The 27719-nt window shown below is 46.4% G+C and overlaps 1 protein-coding gene across 6 annotated transcripts; it reads left to right on the plus strand.

The window, feature by feature from the left end:
- The first annotated feature begins 2685 nt into the window (after positions 1 to 2685).
- Positions 2686 to 27287, plus strand: LOC148143226 (uncharacterized). Of its 6 annotated transcripts, none has more exons than XM_087974088.1 (3): positions 2686 to 2767; positions 14472 to 17280; positions 25753 to 27287. In XM_087974088.1, the coding sequence occupies exon 3, from the start codon at positions 26160 to 26162 to the stop codon at positions 26790 to 26792; it is 633 nt and encodes a 210-aa protein (XP_087830214.1). In that variant the 5' UTR covers positions 2686 to 2767; positions 14472 to 17280; positions 25753 to 26159; the 3' UTR covers positions 26793 to 27287. The 6 variants fall into 6 exon arrangements, with proteins under 6 accessions (XP_087830214.1, XP_087830216.1, XP_087830213.1 ...); XM_087974090.1 differs by having other exon boundaries at positions 2698 to 2767; positions 17029 to 17280; XM_087974087.1 differs by lacking the exon at positions 2686 to 2767 and adding an exon at positions 13344 to 13487.
- The last annotated feature ends 432 nt before the right edge of the window (positions 27288 to 27719 follow it).

Consider the following 27719-nt stretch of genomic DNA (forward strand, 5'->3'; position numbering starts at 1 on the left):
GGGGGTGGGGGGAGAAAATGGGGGTGGGGAGAGAATGGGGGTGGGGGAGAGAGAATGGGGTGGGGGAGAGAGAATGGAGGGAGGGGGAGGGGGAGAGGGATTGGGGAGGGGAGAGAGAATGGGGTGTAGGGGAGGGGAGAGAGAATGGGGTGTGGGTGAGAGAGAATGGGGAGGGGAGAGAGAATGAGAGAAAGGGGAGAGAGATTGGAGGAAGGGGAGAGAGAATGGGGAGGGGAGAGAGAATGGGGAAGGGGAGAGAGAATGGGGAAGGGGAGAGAGAATGGGGGAAGTGGAGAGAGAGAATGGGGGAAAGGGGAGAGAGAATGGCGGATGGGAGAGAGAATGGAGGAGGGGAGAGAGAATGGGGAGGGGGAGAGAATGGGGAGGGGGAGAGAATGGGGGAGGGGAGAGAGAATGGGGAGGGGAGAGAATGGGGGAGGGGAGAGAGAATGGGGAGAGGGAGAGAATGGGGAGGGGAGAGAGAATGGGGAGAGAGAGAGAATGGGGAGACAGAGAATGGGGGAGAATGGACATGGGACAGAGGGTGTGGTGAGAGAGAATAGTGGGGGGCAGACGGTGGGGAGAGAATAGATGGAGGGGACAGAGGACGGGGAAAGAAACGTCAGGGATGCAGAGGGTTGCATGAGAGAGAATAGACAGGGTGTCCAGAGGAAAGAGAGAGAATGGACAAGAAGCTGGGACTGGAGAGAGAATGGACAGGGGGCGCTGCACTTGGCAGGGACAATGGACAGTGAGCGCTCAGGGCGGCGGGCAGAATAGACGGGGGCTGTGAGTGCGGTGGAGAATGGATAGGGGGCACTGTGAGTGGCGGGGAGAATGGATAGAGGGTGCTGGAGTGGCGGGGGTGAATGGACAGGGGGCACTTTGAGTGGCGGGGGCTAAAGGACAGGGGGCACTCGGGGTAACGGGGGATAATGGATAGGGGGCGCTTGAGTGGCGGGGGAGAATGGATGGGGGTGCTGTGGGTGGCAGGGGAGAAATGGACAGGAGGTGCTCTGTATGGCCAAGATCAAAGGGGTTAATGACAGTCAACACTTATCAGATTGTTCCTGGAACAGAAAAACTTGCACTGGAGGCTCCCAGAAGAGGGGTGTCTCGTATGTATTCCTTCAATTAGTTTTGAAATATTATTGTGTATCTTAAGTGAGAAGGTATACCTGGCACATAGAGAGATGGCTATGGTTGTTGGAGGTCAGTTATCTCAGTTCTAGGACAACTCTACACGAATTCATAGGGTAGTGTCTTAGGCTCAACCATCTTCATCAGTGACCTTCCTCCATCATAAGGTCAGAGGTGGTGATATTCACCAATAATTGCACAATGTTCAGCACGATTCACAACTCCTCATAAACTGAAGCAGTTCAGTTTGAAATGCAACAAGATATTAACAATATTCAATGGGCTGATGAGTGGCAAGTAACATGTATGCCATGCCAATGCCAAACAATGACTCATCCCCAAAAGAGATAATCTGACCACTGCCTCGTGATATTCAATATTGTTACTGTCACTAAACACCCCACTATCAACATCATTGGGGTTTACCATTGACCAGAAACTCAACGAGACTAATCACAGACACAATGGCAACAACAGCAGGCAACAGGTCAGGAATACTGTGGCGAGTGACTCACCTTCTGACTCCCCAAACCCTGTCCATCTTCGACAAGGCACAGGTCAGCAGTGTAATGGAATACTCTCCCACCAGCTTGAATGGGTGCAGCTTCAACAACATTCAAAAAGCTTGATACCATCCAGGACAAAGTCGCCTGCTTGATTGGCACCATCTCCACATACATCCACTCCCTCTGCCCACTGTTAAGAAGCAGGAATGTGTGTGGTGTACAAGATGTACCACAGAAATTCACCAAAGATCCTTAGAAAATACCTTAGAAAACCACTTCCGTTTAGAAGGACCAGGGCAACAGATACTTGGGAACACAACCTCTTGCAAGTACCCCTCCAATCCACTGCCCATCTTGACTTGGAAACATATTGCTGTTCCTTCAGTGTCCCTGGGTCTAAATCCTGGAATTCCCACCCAAAGGACATTGTGGGTCACCGTACCATTATGGATCACAGAAGTTGAAGAAGGCGGGTCACCATCACTTTCTCAAGGGGAACTAAATGCTGCACATGTACCATGAGTAATTTTTAATAAATAATTGAAACAGAGGGCTGGAACCCGCAAACTAAACAAAAATCGAGGTTCAGTTGGAACGGACATCGGGCTTTGATTCTGTCCTGATGCGAGGACAAATAAAGAGTGCTGCACTGACACCGAATTGGAAATAGTGTTTAGAGTTGAATGCCTGCAGTGTTTCACTCAGTGTATCAATCTAATATCGATTAAAGATTAGTTCCTGACGTAAACGTCACCAACATACAAAAAAAGACGGTTAAGAAAGCATATGGAACACTGGATTTCATCTCTTTAATGGCTGTTGCAGAACCCACAATCCCATGCGATCAATAAACCGTTCTATCGGTCGTGAGCAGTGCTGATGGTGCGCATGTGTGAAATCGATTTGGGGCCGCCCCTCATCGCTCTGATGGACGGGGAGACGAACCTTTGGGAAACCCTGAAGGACCGGAAGGAGCCTGGTCCTACTGCCAATCAGAGCCCTCGTATTGTCTGAATGCGGATGGTTTTGACCATGAGCTTCTGAAGCTGCGACTACACCTCTCTCTGAATGAAGGTTGACCTTTATCCCAGGTTGCAACTTCTTTCCTCTGTTTAACATGTGTGAGTACAGCACTCTCTTTTCTCGCCCCTTTCCCATTTCTTTTCACATCTTTGGGTTCAGCTGTTGGTTTGTAGGAGCTGAGGGAAAAAGAAAGTCAATCGAGGTGAAGGAACAGACTCTGGAAAATGTTGGTCTAGATCTGTGCCTGTTAATGTTTGATAGGCTTTGTTTCCTGAGCTTGATACATTCACTTGTCTGCAAAAAAGGATGGCCTCTTGATCCATGTTGGTGATGGCAGTGGATTATGCTGTGGGTGACTTGCTCGTAGTAGTCCAATAAGTATTGGATAAGTAATCATGACACACAAACCTTGAGTTATTGACTGTTTATTCGGGAGCTCACAGTGAGAGCCAAGACGACCTAATAATCAGAAGTCACTCCGACGACAAACAAAAGTTGTGTGATAATATAGGTTACAATCAAATAACAATTAGCAATCTGTTAATTGCAGGATAATGAGCAAACTGAGGCACTTTACCCAGTCACATAGTGTCTGGACAGTTTTGTTTAGAATCTGATAAGTATACAATAGGTCCTTGCAAAGAGAAGGATATTCCCATGCAAGAAAATAATTTGTTTATCAGGTAGCAGTACAGCTGCAAGGCCGACTGTCTCTGTTGAGCCTGGGAAACACAATGTTAGTCTGGGAAACATAAGCTTTGGCAAGCAGGCACTAAGCTGAGATTGAAAGTGGTTTCCAGGTTTTTAATACGTGGCAAAATGGCTGACCAGAATATATTAATTCTCCCACAATTCCTTTCTTCTTTCCTTTTACCAAATCAGGAGGTCAGTTCAGAGGAACCGGCAAAAGGAGGGATGTAGTGGACCCAGTGGGGTTTGTTGGTGATGGGGGTTTAGAGTCGCCAAGGTAACTGTCATAGTCCAGGTCACCAGGATCAGGAGAGAGAGTGTCAGTGAAACCATCTATTGGTGCGGAAATGTCAGAAATGAGAAGCGGCACAAGTTGGGAAGATGCTGGGATATTCGGCATCAGAAGGCAGCTGAAATGGGCACAGAACTGTTTCTGGAAAATAATGCTATGTGCTCGCAGAACAAAATCAGCAATGAGAAGCACAAGGCCCTGGAAGAGAGCAGAAGCCCAAAAGCCAAGCCAGCCACCCAATGGGGAGTAGTGTTATGGAGGGAGGAGGCCGCCTTACCCAATGTGGGCGGCAATGTTAGTAATGTTCTCACTGGAGTCAGGTATGTATGTACAGCAGTCAGAGCCGATAAGGGCACAAATGCCTCCTTTCTCGGCTAACAGGGAGTCGAGGGCCATGTGACTTTGGAGAGCAATGGTGTGGACAGTGACCATCCCTGCATTGACCAGATCAAAGGCTGAAGATGTGGCATTGGCAATCTCTTCCAGAGTGGTAGCAATTCACTAACCCTCAACCTCAAGGTGCAGGGCAGCATAGGGAGGGGAGAAGGTAGAGAAAAGGTGCTGAAAAGTTGTGAATGCTCTCGATGTGTGGTTTGGAATTCTCAAAAGGCAAAGTGTGGGAGTGGTAAAGGAAAGAGACAGCATAACCTAAATACCAGCTGCCAGTCCAGGAGGTAGGCAGCCAGGAGTAGGCCGTATGGCCACAAATGAAATCGGAACCGTTGAAGGGCAACAAATTAGGTTCCAATCCAAAAGGTGGGAAGTGAGGAATTGATGGTGGTCTTGTTGGGAACCCTGAGGTTAAGTATGCTCCTGTCTGCAGTGGGCTGGTAAGCAGTTGAAGTAAGGAGTAGGGAGTGCAGACACTTACTGAAACCAGCCTGCCATCCTGAGGGATGCTTATTCTTGATGCAAATACTTCCTAGAGGTGGAGTCGTGGCTGTGAGATTGGTGAGGAACAGGGACGGGGGTGTTCGGGCAGGTTTGTATTTTTTTTCTCTTCTCTACCCCCACACTACCACCTTACTGCAGGAGTGCTTATATTTCTCCCTGCACCTATGTTGTGTGTGCAGGTGTGCGACACAGTGAAAGACAACAAGTGCACAAATTTTTATTCAACTTCCACCACCAGGAAGAAAGGAAACACCTGAGTGGCCAGTGACAAGCAGTGCCCTTCTCAGAGGACAATGCTGCATGATCAAATAGTGAGGGGGAGGGCAGCGATCAAATCAAAATAGAGTTGGAGGGGGAAATAATACACAAAGGTGTTGGTGGGCACCGCGTGCTCCTTCTCCAGAGACACCCCGGCTCTGACATACCTACAGAGGAGGGGCAGGCAGTCGGCCCTAATGATCCCCTCCATGGCCTGCTGCCTGGACCTGTTTATAGCCAGTTTGGCCAGCCCCAGGAGCAGACCCATGAGGAGGTCCTGTGACCTGTCCTCCCCACTTCGCACCGGGTGCCCGAAGATCACAGGAGAAGTAATATTGAGGCTGGAACCAACCCTTGAATGTATCCATTGTATATCCCACTACTTGCCAGTGGAGGTGGGTATTATCCCCGTCAGAGTTTGGGGTGCTCACCCATTTCGGAAACCAGGGGGATGTGAAAAGTTGTGACAGCAGCAGAATGACCCTGATGCAGCCCCCATTCGGCAGGGTCATTAAAAGGTATGGATCTCAGGGGGATCCCTCCCTTGGAGTGGATGGGAATATGGGCACAAACCCAGCAGCTAGAGCGGCTGTGCTTTTCTGCATAAAGGTAATGTCCTGTAAAGAAAAGTATTACACTGTAATTCCTGTTTACTACAGATTATCAGGCTATCCATTGTGTCCCAATCAAACATAGTCAGTGAAAGAAAGATAAGAAAGAGTTCAGTAAAAGGCAGAATGATCAGGCTGAGCCATTCACGGATGAAGGCTGAAGATGTGTTTCTGACGGGACGTCTGGTGTTCCTCCAGGGGGTGGCGCTTGTTTGCATTGTGTTGTGTGTGTCCATGCGGCCTCCCCTTGACCTTGACTGCTGACCGGGTAACCCAGCAGGACTAGGAACAGGCCTTTCCATCTCAGCTCCAATATGTCCCGGTCCTAATGCTGAGGCTTGGCGTACCCATGAATGTAAACTCTGAAGAGTTTTGGTTAACTGATGCAAATATTTCCCAGTTGTCCAACACTAGTTGAAGGGCAACAGTCAGCTGTTTCAGTCATTGGGATGGTTTTGATTCATCTACAAAATACATCTGCTATTATTAGACAATATCGTTAACAATGTACGCGACATAATTCTATGAAAGCAAGTTGTAGACAAGTAAAAAGGTTGACGAGGCAAGGAGGTAGTTAACAACCTCAGGGCATCCCTCTTACAGCATGCATCTTGTTTGTTTACAAATTAAACACGCTTCAGCTCTTTTCCTCGCTGTTTTCTGGAAATCTGGGTGTCACCAAGTTTGTAATAAGTATTACCATTTCCTTCTTGCCCAAGTGTGTACAATAATGCACATAATCAACTGAAGGAAGCAGCAGCAAAGAAGGAACACAAACCAATCCATCAGGGATCACCCACATTTCAGTTTGAGTATCAAACGAGTACCCTATTTGAGGCCATAGTTTGTGCTGTTCAGCAGGGGGCCTCCCCTGTGATTTCAGTCCCATACCCAGGCCTGGGATTCCTATCCCCATATTGTCTCTATCTGGGTTTTGCTGGGGACCCAATGGGACCAGAAGTTTGGGGTGGAAGGCTGCCTGCTCGGCAGCAGCATCCATCTGCTCATTCCTTTGGAGACTGTATCCATTGCCTCAGCGTGAGCTGAATATCTTGATAGCTGCCAGATTGATTGGACAAAATGGCATTACTATTAGTCTGCCCCGTGGGGGTTAAAAATCCTCTATGTTCCCACAAGTCTGTGTAATCATGGGTCACACCAAAAGCACAGTGAGAGTTGAAGACCTCAACCCCCAGGAGGAGGTGTCTCAGTTCCGCGATCGATCAACTGAACTCGAGGAGTATGGTCTGCTTCAGGAAGGTTTCACATTTTAATTAGTAACGGCCGGGCAAAGATTTGTCCAGCAACACAGATATTAAAATATTCTGTGTTCCTTGGAGAAATTGCGTGATTAACTTGGAACAAAAAGCAATTTTCATATGTTTCTTAGGAGACAGTACAGCATGAAATTACATAATGGACAACAGGTTAACCCTGGGAAACAATGTTGTTTCATATGCTTTATCTCCTCATACTTGTGCTTCAAGGTTAGCTAGGATGGTCAGTAATGTCCTATCTAGCTTAATTAGATCCATACTATGAAGAAGGCATTGTTTGCTTAATCTGTAATTCAGTTAGCTCAGAAATGCAGAAATGCAGCTTTTAGCCATTTTAAACACAGTGTTAATGTGTAGCCTGAAGCCATGTTGTTCTATTACTTTATATTGAGATGCCATTTTGTGTTTAATAAAAGGTCCTGACAACAGCCTAAATCCAGGTATTAGATCCTCATCTGGTGTGGATCCGTCACTCAAAAGAAAACTGGATTTGCAATTTAAAGCCATATGTGCTATTCTGCTAAATTAATCCAGTTGATTTTTTTTGTTTAAAAATGTGAAAACCTCGTGAACAGTTCTTCCAGTTAATCACTGGATATTCAAATTTCTCTTCAAAATTAATGATCATAACAAAACTGGGTGTCATTGTGGGATTTTGAATCTGGAAGATGTGCTTGGTAAAGTTTGGAAGAACAATATTTCAAAGTGAATGTTATCGTGTTAAGTACTAAGACTTTCTGGAGATGAAAAATTTGCCCCTGTGTGTTTTGCAACACTTAACCAAGGTCAGTTCTTTAGAATACGCAGACAGGTTGATGCGAGAGTTGAGAGCTGGGGAAAATTATCAGAAATAATACAGGCAGAAGCACAGCAATTAGAGTTAGAAAGTTAGCCAAAAATATTTTAAAAAAAGATTGGAATGTTTTATCAGCTTTTTTTTTTAAAGTTAACAAAGTAAGTGTTGGTTCTGTAGAAAATGAGTCTGGGGATTCAATAACAGAGGATAAAGAGATGGTCGGAGAATTGAAAAGAGCTTGAATCTGTCTTCAGTAGAGAGGATAAAAGTAACACTTTAGCTGGAAATCAGGAATTGAAAGGGAAGGAGGAACTGAAGACAATTACAATTACCAGGGAAGTCGTACTGAGTAAACTGTTGGAACTATGAGTTCACAAGTCTCAGGTGCCCAAAAGATTTCATCATGGACTCTTAAAGAAAAACTAGCTCGTGAAATAGTTAATGCATTGGTTTTAATTTTCCAAACCTCACTAGTTTCAGGGAAGATTTCTTTAGATTGGAAAACTCCTTTCTTCAAAAAGGGTGACTGAGAACAGGAAACTGCAGACCATTTACCTTAACATATGTCATAGGGAAAATGTTCAAAGCTATGATTAAAGATGTTATGACAGGGCACTTGTATAAGTTCAAGGTAATCAGGCAGCGTGGATGTGTTTTTGTCAATAGGAAATAATGTTTTGAAGAACGGCCTCTCCCCACTGCGACTGAGCTGATGAATCTCATGTACCGATAGGGAATGGAATCCCTTCCCACATTCCCCACTTTTCCACGACTTCTCTGCAGTTCTGGTGTCCTTTTGGCTCCCTGTTTCTGATGAACAATTGAAAGTGTGATCACATTCGGAAAACATGTACAGTCACTCCCTACTGCGAATAGTGTAATGTTTTTTCATCTGTGTAACTGGTTACAGCTCCTTCCCACAGACAGCTCATTGGGGCACACTCTCTCCCAACAAGGAGAAAATACATACAAAAGTTGAGCAGCAGACAAAATGCAAAAGCAATGAAATGTCGACCCACGGGGAAAAAAAATTGTGCCTTTATCTTTTTTCTCCCCTATTGGCATTTGGATTTTTAATTTGTCACTGACACCAACATCCCCAAAGAGCATATTGCACATGTGTGCCGGTGTCAGCAACGCAGCGCGCATGCCCGTCGGTGTCAGCAAAACATTGCGCATGTTCATCCGTCCGCCAGAAAAAGGCGCAAGCCGTTCTCCTGATGACCCAATAGGGAGACCTGGAGGACCGGAAAGAGATAGGTCCTCCTACCAATCAGAGCTACTCTATTGTCTAAATGCGGAAGTTGGACCATGAGCTTCACCCAGACGGTAAATTCCTTCCTCTGTCCAAGATCTGTGAGTACGGCACTCTTTTTTTTTCTTGCCCCCTTTTCCATTTCTTTTTCACTCTGGTGTTCAATAGTTGACTTGCAGCAACTGAAAGCAAAGGGAGTGAATCCAGGGAGGAGACAGACTCTGGAAACGTTGGTCTGAGTCTGTGTCTCAACTGGCGAAATAGACAGGCAGGAGGCTGGAAGAACACAGCAAGCCAGGCAGCATCAGGAGGTGGAGAAGTCGACGTTTCGGGTGTAACCCTTCTGCAGGACTGGGAATGAGTGTAGGGGGAGATGCAGATAAAGGGGTTGCAAGGGGCAGTGTGGTGAAGTGGGGATAGGTGAAGGCAAGCTGAGGGTACGACCTGGTTGGTCAAGGGGAGGAAGGAAACTGGTTGGTGGCAGGGAGGAGTGGAAATGAGAGGTTGGGGATGGGAAGTGAGGTTATTTGAAATTGGAGAACTCAATGTTGAGTTCTCCGAGCCGTAGGCTGCACAGGCGGGAGATGAGGTGTTGTTCCTCCAAGTTGTGGTTTGGTGTGGCATGGCAACGGAGGAGGCCAAAGATGGTCATGTCAGGAATGGAGTGGGAAGGGGAATTAAAATGGATGGTGACTGGGAGGGTCCGGTTGGCCTCTGTGGACCCAGCTGCGATGCTCGGCGAACCGTTCCCCAAGTTTATGCTCGGTCTCCCCAATGTAGAGAAGACCACCATTGGTAAACACATGGCAAATGCAGTACCACAATGTGAAGTTAGAGCCTTTCTGTGGCAATAAAAGCAGAAAGGAGGTGTGTTGTTTAAATGGTGATGGATTGGGATGTGAAGAAAGTGAGAACTGCAGATGGTGGAGATCAGAGTCAAAGTGTGGTACTGGAAAAGCACAGTAGGTCAGGTAGCATTCAAGGAGCGGCAGAGTTGACATTTTGGGCACGAGCCCTTTATTAGGAATGATGTGTGAACATCCTAAGGGGCCTCAGCGTCCTCCTACACCAGTCACTGCCAGTTGTCAGACAGGTGCAGCAAGCAATCAGCAAGGCAAGTGTTATATTAGCAAAAGGAATTGAGTTCAGAATTGAGAATGTCTCTCTGTAGTTAGGGGATCATTGAATATGTTCAAGGCTGAGCTCATCTGATTTTAGAACAACAAAGAAGTGGATGTTTATGGAGGAAGGCAAGAAAATGATTTTAAGATCAGTACAGAACAGTTACAGGGTCATACAGCACAGAAACAGACCCTTCAGCCCAACTAGTCCATGCTGACCATATTCGCAAACTAAACTAGTCCCACCTAGATTGGCCCAATTCCGTCTGAACTTTTCCTATTCATGTACTTATCAAAATGTCTTTTAAATATTGTTACTGTACCTGCATCCATCACTTCCTTTGGACATTTATTCCACAAACAAAATACTCTGTGTTTGAAAAAAAGGTGCCCCTCCTGCCTTTTTGAAATCTTTCTCCTCTCGCCTTCAAATTTGCTGCCTAATCTTGAACCAATACCTGGCAGTCACCTCATCTATCCCCCTCATGATTTTATAAACCTCTGTATGGTCACCTTTCAACCTCCTGTGGTCCATTGAACAAGTCCCAACCTATTCATCTAGATGTCAGCAGAATCACAACCAATCCATTGAATGTTGGTGCAGGTTTGTAAGACCAGGTGGCCTACTCCTGCTTCCAATTCTCTCTCACTGTCCAGGACAGCAAGAGAACATAAGACATCAGAGCAGAAATTTAGGCCATTCAGCCCATCAGGTCTGCTCCATCATTCAATCGTGACTGATAAGTTTCACCACTCTCTGGCTGAAGAAGTTTCTCCTTACCTCCATTCTGAAAGGTCTTCCCTTTACTCTAAGGCTGTTCCCACTGGTTCTAGTCCCTCCAACCAATGGAAACACATTCCCAACGTCCACTCTGTTCAGGCTGTTCAGTATTCTGTATGTTTCAATTAGACCCTCCCCCCTCCCGAGTATGGGCCTGTTAATCAGCATGAACCAGACCCTTCAGGATGAGGTACAGCAGGGATTAGGATCAGCAAAGTGAGAATAGACGGAGTGTGTGTGGGATGGAGATTTTCAGCATCTAGGAAATAAGAGAGGAAACAAAATTCACTATAAATTAAAATTGACCGGATGGGCTGATGGGCCAATGCATGACAGATGGAGTTGAATTTGGAGAAATGTTAGGTTTGCATTTTGGTCAAGTAATCCAGGCAGGACTGACATAGTTAAGGGAAGTGTTGCAGAACAAAGAGACCTTGGAGTGCAGGTTCATAGTTCCTTGAGAGTGGAGTCACAGGTAGACAGGATAATGAAGAAGGCATTTGGGATGCTTTCTTTTATTGGTCAAAGCATTGAGTAGATGAGTTGGGAGGTTATGTTGCGGCTGTACTGGACATTGTTTGGACCATCTTTGGAATACTGCGTTCAGTTCTGGTCACCCTGCTACAGGAAATGTGTTGTGAAACCTTGAAAAGGATTGGTAAAGATTTGCGAAGTGTTGCCAGAGTAGGAGGGTTTGAGCTACAGGGAGAGTCTGAATAGACCAGGATATATTCTTGGCGCATCGGAGGCTGAGTGGTGACCTAACATGTTTATAAGGGGCATGCATAGGGTGAATACCCAAGGTCTTTTCCCCAGGGTATGGGAGTCCAGAACTAAGAGGGGCATAGGTTTAAGGTGAATGGGGAAAGGGAAGTGAGGGGCAACTTCTTCACACAAAGGGTGGTGAATGTATGGAACAAGCTGCCAGAGGAAGTGGTGGAGGCTGGTGCAGTGACATCATTTAAAAGGCACCTGGCTGGGTCCATGAATAGGAAGGGTTTAGAGGGATGTGGGCCAAATGCTGGCAAATGGGACGCGATTAATTTAGGATATCTGGTCAAGTTGAGATGACTGGTCTGTTTCTGTGCTGTAAGACTCTAATCGTCTTCGGTGAAAGCAGAAATGTGGTTGTGAAGACTGGACTTGCAGAGCAGCTTTCAAGGATATTTTGCCCTTAATGGGATCAGAAGAAGTTAAAATGAAATCTTTCATTTGTGACCCAGCAACTGAGTGAGTGAGGACATCTGGGATTTTGTTGGAAAGTGGGAATTGATTGCACTGTTGGGATGAAGCCCTACCGTATTCAGTCATTTCTGCTGGTGGGTGAGACTAGGCCTCAAGGTTAGGGGGAGTGGATTTCGGACAGAGATGAGAACAAATTGCTTATCCCGGAGAGTAGTGAATCTATGGAATGCTCTGGTCAAGGAAGCAGTAGAGGCAGCTTCATTAAATATATTCAAGACACAGTTGGATGGGTGTTTGCATGGTACGGGAATTAAGGGTAGTTGGGACAATGCAGGGAGGAGGAGCTAAGACAATGGATAGATCAACCATGATCTTAATGAATGGTGGAGCAGGCTGGAAGGGCCAAATGGCCTATTCCTGCTTCTATTACTATGAAACTATAACCCTGCATTTCCCATGGCTAACCCACCTAACCTGCACATCCCTGGACGCTCTGGTCAATTTAGCATGGCCAATCCAAATCAGGCCTGCTGAGCGGTGAGGTGATGTGGAAAATGAACATTAGAGAATGATAGAAAGGGACAAGGAGAGTAAATATACCAGCGATCAAAACTGGATTTTAAAGATCACAAAAATTGAAACTAAAAACATTGTTTCTCAATGTTTGCTGCATTGTAGCAAAAGTGAATGAATTGACTGCACACATTGAAGGGAATAATTATGACCTGAGACTCCTTACAGAGACATGGCTTCAGGATGGCAAGGATTGGATCCTCAATAGCGAGGGGGTAATCAAATGGGAAGCTAGGTAAAGGTATAGAGTTGGCCCTGCTAATCCAAACACTAATCATAGGGTAGTCTGGTGTCAGCTCAGGTTTCAGGTCCTGATTTCTCTGTCCTCTGTTGATCTCCCTGTTCCCCCGGAGTGTGATGTCAGTCTGTTCTCAGCTCTGCTGAAGTTTTGACCCCCCTTTTACACCTTCCGGAAGAGTAAAACATTCAGTTTTACCCAACCCACAATCTCCCAGCCTGTCAACTACCCAGACACAGAGTGTAGTCATAGCAGGGAATCAAACAAGAAAAATGAAACAAAATTCAAAATAAATAGGTGCTCGTGTTTAATGTTTGTTCATGAGGAAGTAAACCAGAAATAGGACTCTCCCAGGATTCTTATGGTGCCCTACTTGAGGAATTCTCTCTCCCTTCCATCTAACTATTAGTACCCAGCTAAGATTTACAACAATATTTACATCAACAGAAATAAACCATCTGTTACAAAATAGTTATAGAAATATACAGCACGGAAATAGACTTTTTCTCTCTCTCATGCACAAACGAGTCCATGGGGATGAATTTGTATTTGCAGAATTATATTTGCAAATACATTCTATTTTGCTCAAAAAATGCACAATCTGCAGGCAGTCAATCCATGTAATATTTTGTAAATTCCACTTTGATAATAGAACCAGTCTGACTAAAGATTAGGATACAGACAGACCCTGACCTCACACCTTTAATACATTGTCTGAGCGGAGATGTCACCTTTTGTTATAAAACTTTTAAGTTCTCTCGAGAAGGTGCCTTACAAGAAGTTCTGGGATTTGCATATTAATGATACCTGCAACCCATTCTGAAAGATGAAAGCCTTAACAAGCCAGGTTAGTTCAATATATCATTTCAGTGGCAGGACATTGTCATGTTTTTCCATAAATTCTGTGTGTTCTGATCTTATACTCCGCAATCACCTGATGATGGAGCAGTGCTCCGAAAGCAAGTACTTGCAAATAAATCTGTTGGGCTATAACCTGGTGTTATGTGATGTTTAACTTTGTCCAGGTTAGGGTGGACTGACCATGCTAAATTACCCATAGTGCCCAGGGATGTGCAGGTTAGGGTGGATTGGCCGTGCTAAATTACCCATAGTGCCCAGGAATGTGCAGGTTAGGGTGGATTGGCCGTGCTAAATTACCCATAGTGCCCAGGAATGTGCAGGTAAAGTGCATTACTCAGGGTTAAATGTAGAGCAATAGGGGAATGGGTTTGGGTGGGTTACCCTTCGGAGGATCGGTGTGGACTCGTTGGGCCGAGTGGCCTGCTTCCACACTTTGGGGGATTCTCTGAAGAGAACGGGTTTGTCCAAACTGTACAATGCAGTGCAGCGCAGGCGCAGCGTGGGGCGGGCCTGAGAGCCGGCCGAAGCAGGCGCAGTGTGGTGTGACCTGTTGTCGACTTCGCTCCGCCCCTTCGCACGCCCCCTTGACCCGCTCCGCCCCTTCGCACGCCTCCTTGACACGCCCCGCCCCTTTGCACGCCCCCGTGACTTGCTCCACCCCCTCGCGCCTTTAACGTCATGACGGGGAAGTGTCCCTGTCAGGTTTGAGTGGAACTCCCTCCCTCTGGGCAGCTCTTCACCCTGAGAGGGATGGGGGGGGGGAAATCTGTTCACTTGTAGCAACTGGAGTGAATCCAGGGAGGGAGGAGACTCTGCAAACTCAGGTTTGTGTCTTAGTTACTCAGGTGAGGTTGGGGGGGGAAAGATAGAGATTGGGAAATGGGTGGGATAGATATCTTTTATGTTTTACTTTATCTTTTCTTTTCTACCCTGGACTGATAGTGGTGACCTTTAAAATCCCTTTTTACAGGGTATTTGAAGATCTGAAGACTGAAGTTTCAAAATCAACAGATGAAGGGCTTTTGCCCAAAACGTCGACTCTCCTGTTCCTGACCTGCTGTGCTTTTCCATCACTGCACGTTCCGACTCTGACTCTCCAGCGTCTGAAGTTCTCACTTTGACGTCAATGTGACAGTCACTCAATCCATCGGGACCGCAACGGTTTTCAACTCTGATTCTGTGAGAAGGAGCAAAGCTTTTTGGTTCCTGTTTGAGTACGTTTTCAGCATCAGTGGGACTGGTGCCGTTGCACTGCCGTTGCAGTGCACTGAGAGTGGAGCCTGAAACAGTTATACGGCCTGGGAAGAGGAAGTCAGGGTGGGGAGGGGCTCCACATGTTTGTGTGTGGCTGAAGCTTCCACCATGAAGAAACCCGAGGAATCACGCCCCGTAGAAAAACCATGGAAGTGTGGCGACTGCAGGAAAGGCTTCTGTTTCCCATCTGCCCTGGAGACTCATAGGTGCAGTCACACCGGGGAGAGGCTGTTCCCCTGCCCTGAGTGCGGGAAGGGCTTCATCAATTCCTCCCACCTGCTGACATAGCAGCAGGTTCACACTGGGGAGAGGCCATTCACCTGCCCCGTATGTGGGAAGCATTCAGTCAGTTGGGCAACTTGTGGAAAAACCAGCGGGTCTGCACCAGAGAGAAGCCCTTCAGCTGCCCTGAGTGAGGGAAGAGCTTCACGTGCCATCGCAGGGTGATTGAAGGAACAACGGTTGAGTGCAATATTGGATTGGACTATCAAACCGGTTCCAGGGACTACCGGGTTTGAATCCCGCTGTGGCAGATGGTGGAATTGGAATTCGGTCAGAAATCTGGAGTTCAGAATCTAACGATGAAACCACTTTCGGGAGGTGGGGGGTGGAGAAACCCCCATCTGATTCAGTCACGTCCTTTTTTTTGGGAAGGAAACTGTCATTGTGGGAAAGAATTCACTCAGTCGTCCCAGCTGCATCCTTGAGCAGGTCTGGCCCACACATGACTCCAGACCCACAGCAGTCTGGTTGACTCAACACTCCCACCTCCTGGAGAATGAGTGGGGAGAAAATTACTTGGAAACAGGGTATGGGTTGAAATTGGTGAGTGAGGCAGCACTTCCCACAGGTTAAGGCTGTACCAAGGATCCAATTACAAAGGGACAACTTGGTGGTGACTAATAGTAAAGGAGGGAGTGTGTGCACTTTGAGCTTGAGCTGTTTAAAAAATATAACCTACTTTTTCTACACCTTTTTGCTGGGGGGATCTGAAGCTGTAACTTACCGCTGGGCTCAGACTCTTAATGAAAGACTCTTATTGAGCTCCAGGAGGTTTTTGTTTTAAAGCTGCTTACTTCTTGTAGCCTCCTGCACTACGTTTCCAGTGTAGTGTATCAGACGGAGCAGTGAATGAGAAGCTATTATTGTTAGAAATGGTAATTTTTTTGTGAGTACAGGTACTGCATTATTTCATTAGCATTGTAAAGTTTCCTGGCAGCACCAGGAGGTGTGGGCTGTGTTCACTAGAAACGATGTGGAAGTGCTGGTGTTGGACTGGGGTGGATAAAGTTAAAAATCTTTCAACACCAGGTTATAGTCCAACAGGTTTGTTTGGAAGCACAAGCTTTTCAGAGTGCTGCTCCTTCATTCGGTGGTTGTGGAGAATAAGATCATGATCATAGAATTTATCGTCAAAGCAGTCGAGTGTCATGGAGATGTGATTCATTAAACAATTTTAGATTAAATATTTCATCGTTTAGAATTGGCTTCTGTTCTTTGATATGTTAATCCCAGAATGTAATTTAACTGCAGAGCTTTTCTAACAAGCGTGTCAGTCTGATTCGACATTGGGACCCAGACAGAATTCACACCTATTGTCAGAAAACCTCTGCATTTAAATGACGTTCTGAAAGGGCTGATTTTAAACATTTGAGAATAGCTACAATGATATATTCAGAAACATAGTTGAAGTCTGAAAGCATGTTCAATTTTTTTTACAAGAGCTGCTGAAATCTTTCTGAAACTTGAACTAAAAAATGTGCAGTGAGGCCACAGCTCAGGACAGGCTGGAAGGGGTGTATGGCTTATTCCTTGTTTTGTGAAATTGGTTCCAACTATGTAAAAATAGTCACAGAGCGGGAAACAAACCCTTCAGTTCATGCCGACCAGATATCCTAAATTAATGTAGTGATGCATTTGCCCCATACCCCATAAATTCTTCTTTTCATATACCCATCCCGATGCCTTTTAAATGTTGTAATTGTACCAGCCATCACCACTTCCTTTGGCAGCTCATTCCATACACACACCACTCTCTGTGTTAAAAGATTGCCCCTGAGGTCCCTCATAAATCTTTCTGGTCTCACCCTAAATCTATGCCCTCTAGTTCTGAACTCTCCCTACCCTGGGGAAAAGACATACAAAAGTTGAATAGCCATTAAAATGCAAAAAGAATACAATGTTGAACCACAGGGGGAATAAAAAATTGACTTTTGAACTCCTATTGGCATTTGGACACTTAAAATCTGTCAGTAACAGTAGCATCTCCACAGGGAATACTGAGCATGACCTTCGGTGTCAGCAAGCACTGCACGTGCTTGAAAGGGCACGCGACCTTCTTTTGAAGAACCAATAGGATGCCCTGGAGGACCGAAAGGGGGCGGGTCCTCCTGCCAATCAGAGCCGCCGTATTGTCTGAATGCGGAAGTTGGACCTTGAGCTTCTGCTTCTGCTCCTCTCTCTCTCTCTGAATGAAGATTGAAATTTACTCCCAGACTGCAACATTTTTCCTCCATTCAATATCTGTGAGTATGGCCCTTTTTTCTCGCCCAATGCTTCCATTTCTTTTTCATGCTGGGGTTCAATTGTTGACTTGCAGAAACTGAAAGGAAAGAGCGAATTCAGAGAGGGGATACTTGTGCAATGTTGGTCTGTGTCTCAATTGGCAAACATATGGCAACTGCAGTACCACCGTGTGAAGTTATAGCCTTTGTTGTGATACAAAAAAATGCCCAAAGGAGGTGCATTATTTAAATGGTGATACATTGGAATGTGGAGAAAGTGAGGACTGCAGATCAGTCGAAAAGTGTGGTGCTGGAAAAGCACAGCAGGTCAGACAGCATCCGAGGAGCAAGAGAGTTGATGTTTCAGACACGAGCCCTTCTTCAAGAATGATGTGTGGATGGACAAATGGGTCTCAGCGTCCTTCTACACCAGTCACTGCCAGTTGTCAGACGGGTGCAGCAAGCGATCAGCAAGGCAAGTGGTATATTAGCAAGTGGAATTGAGTTCAGAAGTGGGGATGCCTTCCTGCAGTTAGATTAGATTACTTACAGTGTGGAAACAGGTCCTTCAGCCCAATAAGTCCACACTGACCCGCTGAAGCGCAACCCACCCAGACCCATTCCCCTACATTTACCCCTTCACCTAACACTATGGGCAATTTAGCATGGCCAATTCACCTAACCAGCACATTTTTGGATTGTGGGAGGAAACCCACGCAGACACCGGGAGAACGTGCAAACTCCACACAGAGTCACCTGAGGCGGGAATTGAACCCGGGTCTCTGAAGTGGATGGTTATGGGGGAAGGCAAGAAAATGGTTTTAAGACGAGGACAGAACTGTTCAAGTCAGACAGCACAGAAACACGATTAGAGTGGTGCTGGAAAAGCACAGCAGGTCAAGCAGCATCCGAGGAGCAGGAAAATCGACACTTTGGGCAGGAGCCCCTCCTGCCCGAAATGTTGATTTTCCTGCTCCTTGGATGCTGCCTGACCTGCTGTGCTTTTCCAGCACCACACTAATCGTGGCTCTGATCTCCAGCATCTGCAGTTCTCACTTTCGCCGAGCACAGAAACAGACCCTTCAGCTCAACTAGTCCATGCTGACTATGTTTGCAAACTAAACTAGTCCCACCTGCCTGTGTTTGGCCCGTATCCCTCCAAACCTTTCCTATTCATGTACATCTCCAAATGTATTTTAAATCTTCACCTCACCTATACCCCTCATGATTTTATAAACCTCTGTAAGGTCACCCGTGCTCAAATGAAAGTAGTCCCAGCCTCTGCATCGCTATGTAGGGAGAACCATATCCATTTATGATCTGTTCAATGCTGGTGCAGGCACGAAAGACCAAATAGTCTACTCCTGCTCCCAATTCTCACTCTGTGTCCAGGACAGCAAGAGACCATCAGATGGAGGAGCAGAAACACAACCTCCCAACTCCTGTACTCCTGGAGGGCAAAAAGACATGGCTTTGGCGACTAGAGTTAAGGAGAATCCAAAGGGTTTTTACAAATACATTAAGGGCAAAACGGTAACTAGGGGGAGAATAGGGCCCCTCCAAGATGAGCAAGGTGGCCTTTCTGTGGATCCGCAGGAGATGGGGGAGATACTAAACAAGTATTTTGCATCAGTGTTTCCTATGGAGAAGGACATGGAAGATATAGAATGTAGTCAAATAGATGGTGACATCTTGAAAAATGTTCATATTACAGAGAATGTGGTGCTGGATGTCTTGAAATGCATAAATCCCCAGGACCTGATCATGTGTTTCCTAGAACTCTGTGGGAAGCGAGGGAAGTTGCTGAGATATTTGTATCATTGATAGTCTTCTGGCACCTCACCTGTGACTGAGGTTGGCTAACGTGGTGCCACTGTTTAAGAAGGGCAGTAAGGACAAGCCAGGGAACTATAGACCTGATGTCGGTGGTGGGCAAGTTGTTGGAAGGAATCCTGAGGGACAGTATTTATACATTTGGAAAGGCAAGGACTGATTAGGGATAGTCAACATGGCTTTGCGCATGGGAAATCATGTCTCACAAACTTGATTGAGTTTTTTGAAGAAGTAACAAAGAGGATTGATGAGGATAGAGCAGTGGGCGTGATTTATGTGGACTTCAGTAAGGTGTTCGAGTTTAGATCTCATGGAACACAAGGAGGACTTGCTCAAAGATAGATGGTGGTGGAAGGTAGATTTTCAGACTTGAGGACTGTGACCAGTGGAGTGCCACAAGGATCGGTGCTGGGTTCACTACTTTTCATAATTTATGTAAATTATTTTGATGTGAACATAGGAGGTATAGTTAGTGAGTTTGCAGATGACACCAAATTGGAGGTGTAGTGGACAGCGAGCAAGGTTACCTCAGAGTTACAACGGGATCTTGATCAGATGGGCCAATGGCTGAGGAGTGGCAGATGGAGTTCAATTTAGATAAATGTGAGGGGCTGCATTCTGGAAAAGCAAATCAGAGCAGGATTTATAGATTTAATGGTAAGGTCCAGGGGAGTGTTGCTGAACAAAGAGACCTTGGAGTGCAGGTTCATAGCTCCTTTAAAAGTGGAGTTGCAGGTAGATAGGATAGTGAAGAAGGTATCCTTTCCTTTATTGGTCAGAGCATTGAGTACAGGAGTTGGGAGGTCATGTTTCAGCTGTATCACACTTGTGGAATATTGCGTGCAATTCTGGTCTCCTTCCTTTTGGAAGGATGTTGTGAAACATGAAAGGGTTCAGAAAAGATGAACAAGGATGTTGCCAGAGTTGGAGAGTTTGAGTTATAGGGAGAGGCTGAAGAGGATAGAGCTGTCTTCTCTGGAGCATCAGAGGCTAAGGGGTAACTTTGTAGAAGTTTATAAAATCATGGACAGGGTAAATTAGACAAAGTCTTTTCCTGGGGCGGGGGAGTCGAGAACTAGAGGACATTAGTTTAGTGTGAGGGGGCAAAGATGTAAAGTCCCCCACCATAACCACCATATTATTCTTACTGATAACTGAAATCTCCTTACAAATCTGTTTCTCAATTTCCCGCTGCCTCTTGGGAGGGGGGTGATTATCCCTTTCTTATTTCTCAGTTCCACCCAAATAACTTTCCTGGATGTATTCCCAAGAATATCCTACTTAAATACAGCTGTAATACCAACCCTTATCAAAAACCACTCCCCACCTCGCTTGCCCCCTTTTCTATCCTTCCTATAGCATTTGTAGTGTGGAACATTAAGCTGCCAGTCCTGTCCATCCCTGAGCCACGTTTCTGTGATTACTATGATATCCCATGCCCTGACTTCATCTGCATTCCATGTTAGGCCTCTTGCATTGAAGTAAATACAATTTAATTTATCAATCCTAACTTGTTCTCTGCTTTGTCCTTGCCTACCCTGACTGCTTGACTCACTCCTTTTCCCAATTGTACCAGTCTCAGATTGACCTCTTTCCTCACTATTCCCACCTTACTAGTTTAAAGCCTCCTGAGCAGCTCTCGCAAATCTCCCTGTCAGTATATTAGTCCCCTTCCAATTTAGGTGCAATCCGTCCTTCTTGTACAGGTCACTTCTACCCCAGAAGAGATTCCAACAATCCAAAAATGTGAGCCCTTCTCCCCTGCACAAGCTCCTCACTCATACATTCATCTTCTCTATCCTCCTATTCCTACCCTCACTAGCTCATAGCACTGAGAGTAACCCAGATATTACGACCCTCTAGGACCTTCTTATTTAAATTCCTGCCTAATTTTCTTTGACCCTTCAGAATCTCATCCTTTTCCCTTCCGCTGTCATTGGTTCCAGTGTGTACAATGACCATCTGCTTGTCCCCCTCCCCTTTCAAAACATTCTCCACCCTCTCTGAGACATCCTTGATCCTGGCACCAGGGAGGCAACACATCATTCTGATTATTCGCTGCTGGCTGCAGAAATGTCTCTCTGTGATGATGTCCCCTGTCACAATCATCGCTTGGACCCCAGCATACCCCTCATTACATTAGACCCTGTCTCAGTACCAGAAACTTGGCTGTTCATGCTACATTCCCCAGTCCATTACCCCCTAAATTTTCCAAAACTGCATATTTGTTTGAAACGGGGATAGCCAAAAAAGATTTCTGCACTATCTGTTTACCTCTCCTACCTTTCCTGGTGTTACTTCATCTATCTGACTGTATCTGCAGCTTTTCTCCCTTCCTATAACTATCTATCACTCCCCCTAGCTCTTGTAAATTCCTCATTGCCTCGAACTGTCGCTCCAACAGATCCAGTCGATCTGATAGGATTCGTGACCAAGGACACTTGCTGCAGGCAATCGTCAGTAACGTGGAAATTCTCCCTAATCTCCCATTTCCGACAGGAAGGGCATATCACTATACTAAAGGCCATCTTTACTCATCCAAAATCTACACACCCAGAAGATAACAATGTCTTTTTGCTCTTAAAAAGAAGTGCTCCAGGCTAAGTTAGCATTTATCACTTATACTTTTAAAATTTAATCAAGAGACATTTTAATAAAACATTATAATCAAGAAAGAACCCATTCAGCTCACTTCTGAACATTGAATAAAAAAACTACGTTCGAACCCAAAAGAAACCCAACCTTCAGGGGGCTGGGGCGAGCAAAACTATCGCCCCGCCCCCATTGTTTCCGAATTCGCGGAGGACTCTCCCAACCACGCCCCCTGAACGGAAGATGACATCACTCATCAGGTCCCCGCCCCTATACGAGCTGGCGCGTGCGCAGTGTAGCTCCCGCAGCGGGACGGCGGCAGTGTTGCTGATGGCGCCAGGGGCCTAAGGGACCAGGACAAAAACCGCTGGGAAAGGCTGAGCAGGTCCAGCAGCGCGTTTCGGCTCCGGGGATCCTTCTTCCGAACACGGACAGGTCTCCGAAACATCCCGGAGGAGGTCGCCAGCCCCGATCGCCAAGACCTGGCACCTGCCCCCGGGGAGAGGAGACAGTGAGACAGGGTAGGATTGGGAACCGCGGGAGGAGGGAGACTGGGAGTTTATAAACTCCTAGGGGGAGGCCTCAGGCCTCCAATAGAAGCCCCGCAGGCCCAGTGTTTACTTCACCGGCGAAGGAGCACTCGGGTTGCCCGGGCAACCGGCGGCCATCTTTGTGAGGGTCAGGCGGAAGTTGTCTTTGGGCCTGGAGCGCCCGGCGGCCATTTTTGTGAAGGTCGGGCGGAGGTTGTCTTTGGGCCGGCATCGCGGGCGGCCATCTTGGTGAAGGCACCGTCCGCTGTCATTTCCGGGAGAGAATTCCAACTTCGGGGCAGCCTTTGTGTCAATTAGAATTTCCTCATTTCACTCTGGGAGACCTGGCCCTGAGCTTGGTCTGTGTGGCCTTAAAACAGGAAAAGGGAATGGGAGAGAGGTCCAGAAAAAAAAACACTTAGATGGGCTGTGAATTTGAGATGAAATAATGTGATAATCTGTGGCACTGGAACAGAATGTGGGTGCTTCCAAGATGGCAGTGACCAGGAAAGCATTGACGTGTTGATGTTAGTTTCAGTTTGTAGACAAGAGAAAAGGGCGAACACCAGGAGTGGAGGAAAGACATGAGGATGGATTTGAACTTCAATGCAGGGGGAGGGATCATGTGTAGGATTCAAACTTAATACATTCAGCGAGTAGATAGGAAAAGTGTTCTGTAGAAAGTCGAACTGTCCCCTAATTTTTTAAAATCTGTGCTCACAGTGATGCTTTTGTACATTTCTTTTCAGGATGATGCAAGTTTCAGATGGGAAACTCAAGACAAACATCATAGCATGGAAACAGACCCTTCAGTCCAACTCATCCATGCTGACCAGATATCCCAACCAAATCTAAATCCACTTGCCAGCAGCTAGCCCATATCCCTGTGAACCCTTCCTATTCATATGCCCATCCAGATGCCTTTTACATGTTGCAATTGTACTAGCCTGTACCACTTTCTCTGGCAGCTCATTCCACACACGCACCATCCTTTGAGTGAAAAAGTTGTTCTTTGGGTCTCTTTTATATCTTTCCCCTCTCACCCTAAGCCTATGCCCTTCAGTTCTGGATGTCCCCCAGCCCAGGGAAAAGACTTTTGTCTATTTATCCTATCCATGATTATGATTTTATAAATCTCTATAAGGTCAGCCTCCAACGCTTCAGGGAAAACAGCCCCAGCCTATTCAACTTCTCCCTATAGCTCAAATCCTCCAACCCTGGCAACATCCTTGTAAATCTTTTCTGAACCCTTTCAAGTTTCACAACATCCTTCCGATAGGAAGGAGACCAGAATTGCATGCAATATTCCAAAAGTGGCCTAACCAATGTCCTGTACAGCCACAACATGACGTCCTAACTCCATTAATTAATACTCCGACTAATAAAGGAAAGCATACCAAACACCTTCACTGTCCTATCTACCTGTAACATCACTTTCAACGAGCTATGCACCTGCACTCCAAGGTCACTTTGTTCAGCAACACTCCCTGGGACCTTACCATTAACTGTATAAGTCCTGCTAAGGTCAGCTCAAGATTTGACAATTGGATGACTTGGGCTGGGGTTTGGATCACCAGGTGCTGGGGATTTGTAAACTTTTAATCCCATCAATTTCCCCAACATCATTTCTACACAACTGCTCATTTCCTTCAGTTCTGTCCTGAATGGACCATGTGTTCCCCAACATTTTGGGGATGTTTCTTGTGTCCTCCTTTGTGAGGATCAAAGCAACGTATGTGGTGAATTGGTCTGCCATCTCTTTTTTCCACATGGGACCTTTGCCTGTTTCTAAGTGTAATTGTTTTCACTAATGCTTTTTTTGCCTCTTCACATACCCCATTTCCCCTTTTCATCAATCCTTTTGTTGAAACCTGAACTGCTCCCAGTCTTCAGATCTGCTGCTTTAGTTTTAGCCAATTTGTACGCCACTTCTTTGGATCCACTGCTATAGAAAGAGGCTGAACAGGCTGGGGCTGTTTTCCGCGGAGAATCGGAGGCTGAAGTGTGACCTTATAGAGGTTTATAAAATCATGAAGAGCATGGATAGGGTAAATAGGCAAGGTCTTTTCCCTGGGGTGGGGAAGTCCAGAATGGGTGGGTAATTGGTTCAGGGTGGGGGAGAGGGGCAGGTGTAAAACTGACCAAAAGGGCAATGTATTCACCCAGAGGATGGTACGTGTAAGGAATTAGCTTCCAGAGGAAGTGGTGGAGGCTGGTACAATTACAACATTTAAAAAGGCATCTGAATGGATATATATGAATAGGAAGGGTTTAAAAGAATATGGGCTAATGCTGGCAAATGGGATTTGATTGGAATATCGACAATAGGTGCAGGAGTAGGCCATTCTGCCCTTCGAGCCTGCACCGCCATTCATTATGATCATTGCTGATCATCCTTAATCAGTATCCTGTTCCTGCCTTATCTCCATAACCCTTGATTCCACTGTCACTGAGAGCTCTATCCAACTCTTACTTAAATGAATCCAGAGACTGGACCTCCACTGCCCTCTGGGGCAGAGCATTCCACACAGCCACCACTGTCTTGGTGAAGAAGTTTCTCCTCATCTCTGTCCTAAATGGTCTACCCTGTATTTTTAAGCTGTGTCCTCTGGTTCGGCACTCATCCATCAGCGGAAACATGTTTCCTGCTTCCAGAGTGTCCAATCCTTTAATAATCTTATGTCTCAATCAGATCCCCTCTCAGTCTTCTAAACTCAAGGGTATACAAGCCCAGTCGCTCCAGTCTTTCAGCGTAAGGTAGTCCTGACATTCCAGGAATTGACCTCATGAACCTACGCTGCACGCCCTTAATAGCCAGAATGTCTTTTCTCAAATTTGGAGACCAGAACTGCACACAATACTCCAGGTGTGGTCTCACCAGGGCCCTTTTCAGCTGCAAAAGGACCTCTTTGCGTCTATACTCAATCCCTCTTGTTATGAAGGCCAGCATGCTATTAGCCTTCTTCACTACCTGCTGTACCTGCATGCTTACCTTCATTAGCTGGTGTACAAGAACACCAAGATCTCTTTGTACTGTTTGGTACAAGCGTGTTGGACCAAAGGGTGTTTCTGTGCTGTATGTCTCTATGACCCTGGCTTTCCAACGATGTTTGCCATGTCTGTATGTTCAGTTTTTCTCTGGTGTCGGTGTTAATGCCTCGATGTCTCATTTTGCTCCCCCCTTCCCGGGTCGTTAACCATTTTGCGTCTGGTTCTTCCTCAAGAAACTGATTGCAGGTTCACCCTGAATTGGCACTTTTTTTTTTGCTTCCCAAAATCAGACCTGCTCACTCTCAGCAGGATCCCAGTGTTGTGAAAGCTATTCACTTCCAGGTGGAATTATCCAAAATGCACAGAGATGTCAGTCTTGATGTTTTTCAGCCCCTGGAAGATCCTTCAGGAGAATTAGTTAGAGCGGAGTGAGATGGTGCTTTTAGTTTTGTGGAATAAAGAAAAGTATTCCGTAGAAAGTAGAATTCCTTGTTCAGAATTTCCACCCTGGACTGACAGTGATGACCTTTGTAATCTCTTTTTACAGAGTATTTGAAGATCTGAAGACGGAAGTTTCAAGATCAACAGATGAAGGGCTTATGCCCAAAACGTTGACTTTCCTGTACCTCGGATGCTGCCTGACCTGCTGTGCTTTTTCAGCGCCGCACTTTTCGATTCTGACTCTCCAGCGTCTACAGTCTTCACTTTGATGTCAATGTCTGACAGTAACTCAGTCCATCGGGAACGCAACAGTTTTCAACTATGAGTCTATGAGAAGGAGGAAAGCTTTTTGGTTCCCGTTTGAGTACATTTTCAGCATCAGTGGGACTGAATGAGAGACCCAACTGTTGCAGCGCACTGAATGAGGAGCGTGTAGCAGCTATACGGCTGGAAAGAGGAATTCACGACGTGGAGAGCGTCTACACGTGTTTGTGCGCGACTGAAGCTTCGGCCATGGAGAAAGCCGAGGAATCCTGCCCCGTGGAGAAACCATGGAAGTGTGGTGACTGTGGGAAAGGCTTCCGTGCTCCATCTGCCCTGGAGATTCATCGGCGCAGTCACACCGGAGAGAGGCCGTTCTCCTGCCCTGAGTGCAGGAAGGCCTTCAGCAATTTCTCCGCCCTGCAGGCCCACCAGCAGGTCCACACAGGGAATAGGCCGTTCCCCTGCACTGAGTGCGGGAAGATCTTTAGCAATTCCTCCATCTTGCTGACCCACCGGCGGGTCCACACGGGGGAGAAGCCCTTCAGCTGCCCTGAATGTGGGAAGGCCTTCAGCTATTCCTCGGACCTGCTGAAGCATCAGCGGGTCCACACCGGGGAGAGGCCCTTCAGCTGCCCCGAGTGCGGGAAGGCCTTCAGCAATTCCTCCAACCTGCTGAAGCATCAGCGGGTCCACACCGGGGAGAGGCCCTTCAGCTGTCCCGAGTGTGGGAAGGCCTTCAGCGATCCCTCTGCCCTGGTGAAGCACCGGCGAGCCCACAAGGGGGAGAGGCCCTTCAGCTGTCCCGAATGCGCGAAGGGCTTCACCCACTCCTCCCACCTTCTGAGCCACCAGCGAGTTCACGTGCCATCTCAGGGGGATTGAAGGAGTGACGGCCGAGTGCCATTATCGACTGGACTATCAACGGAGTTGCAGGGAGTCCCGGGTTCAATTCCCTCTGCGACGGATGGTGGAATTTGAATTTGGTCAGAAATCTGGAGTTCAGAATCTAACGGTGAAACCATTTTAGGGGTGTGGGGGTGGAAGAAACCCCCATTTGATTCACTCAGTCGTCCCAGCTGCATCCTTTATCCGGTCTGGCCTGTACGTGACTCCAGACGCACAGCAGTGTGGCTGATTTCCGGTGTTGGACTGGAATGGATAAAGTGAAAAAAATCACAGCACCAGGTTATCATCCAACAGATTTATTTGGAAGCACTAGCTTTCGGAGTGCTGCTCCTTCATCGGGTAGCTATGGAGCAGGAACATATAGCAACCGATCAAAGTGTCATACTACTGATAGGATATATAGAACAAATCAAGATTGTGGTTTAGTCTTTCATCTTCTAGAATGGGTTGCGGGTTTTGGTTCATTAATATGTAAAGCTCAGAAGTACTTTTGAATCGCATTCTTGAGATGACTTAAGGTTTTATAGAAATCAGTGACATCTCAGCTCAGTACATGAAGGATGTGAGGTTTGACTCTGTCTGTCTCCCAATCTTGAATCAGACTGGTTCCATTTCCAAAGTAGGAATTTATAAAATATTACATGGATTGACTGCCTGCTGATTGTGTGCTTTTTTGATCAAAATTGAATGTATCTGCAAATGCAAATTCACCCCATAAACCTGTGTGTGTGTGTGCGCGCGCGCGTGAGAGTTTGCCTAAGAGTATATGTTTGCCTCTGTGCATGCTTGGTAATGTATGAGTGTGATGGAGTATAAGCCTGTGAGAGTGTTGGGTGGTGTGTATCTGTGTCTGAGACAGAGCGTGTGTACGAGAGAGGTATAGATAAAAGTGAGGAATTGCAT

Source organism: Chiloscyllium plagiosum, unplaced genomic scaffold (genome assembly GCF_037043375.1).
Source record: "Chiloscyllium plagiosum isolate Xiang-an unplaced genomic scaffold, Cpla_swu_hap1 HiC_scaffold_27, whole genome shotgun sequence".
NCBI classification, from domain to species: Eukaryota; Metazoa; Chordata; class Chondrichthyes; order Orectolobiformes; family Hemiscylliidae; genus Chiloscyllium; species Chiloscyllium plagiosum.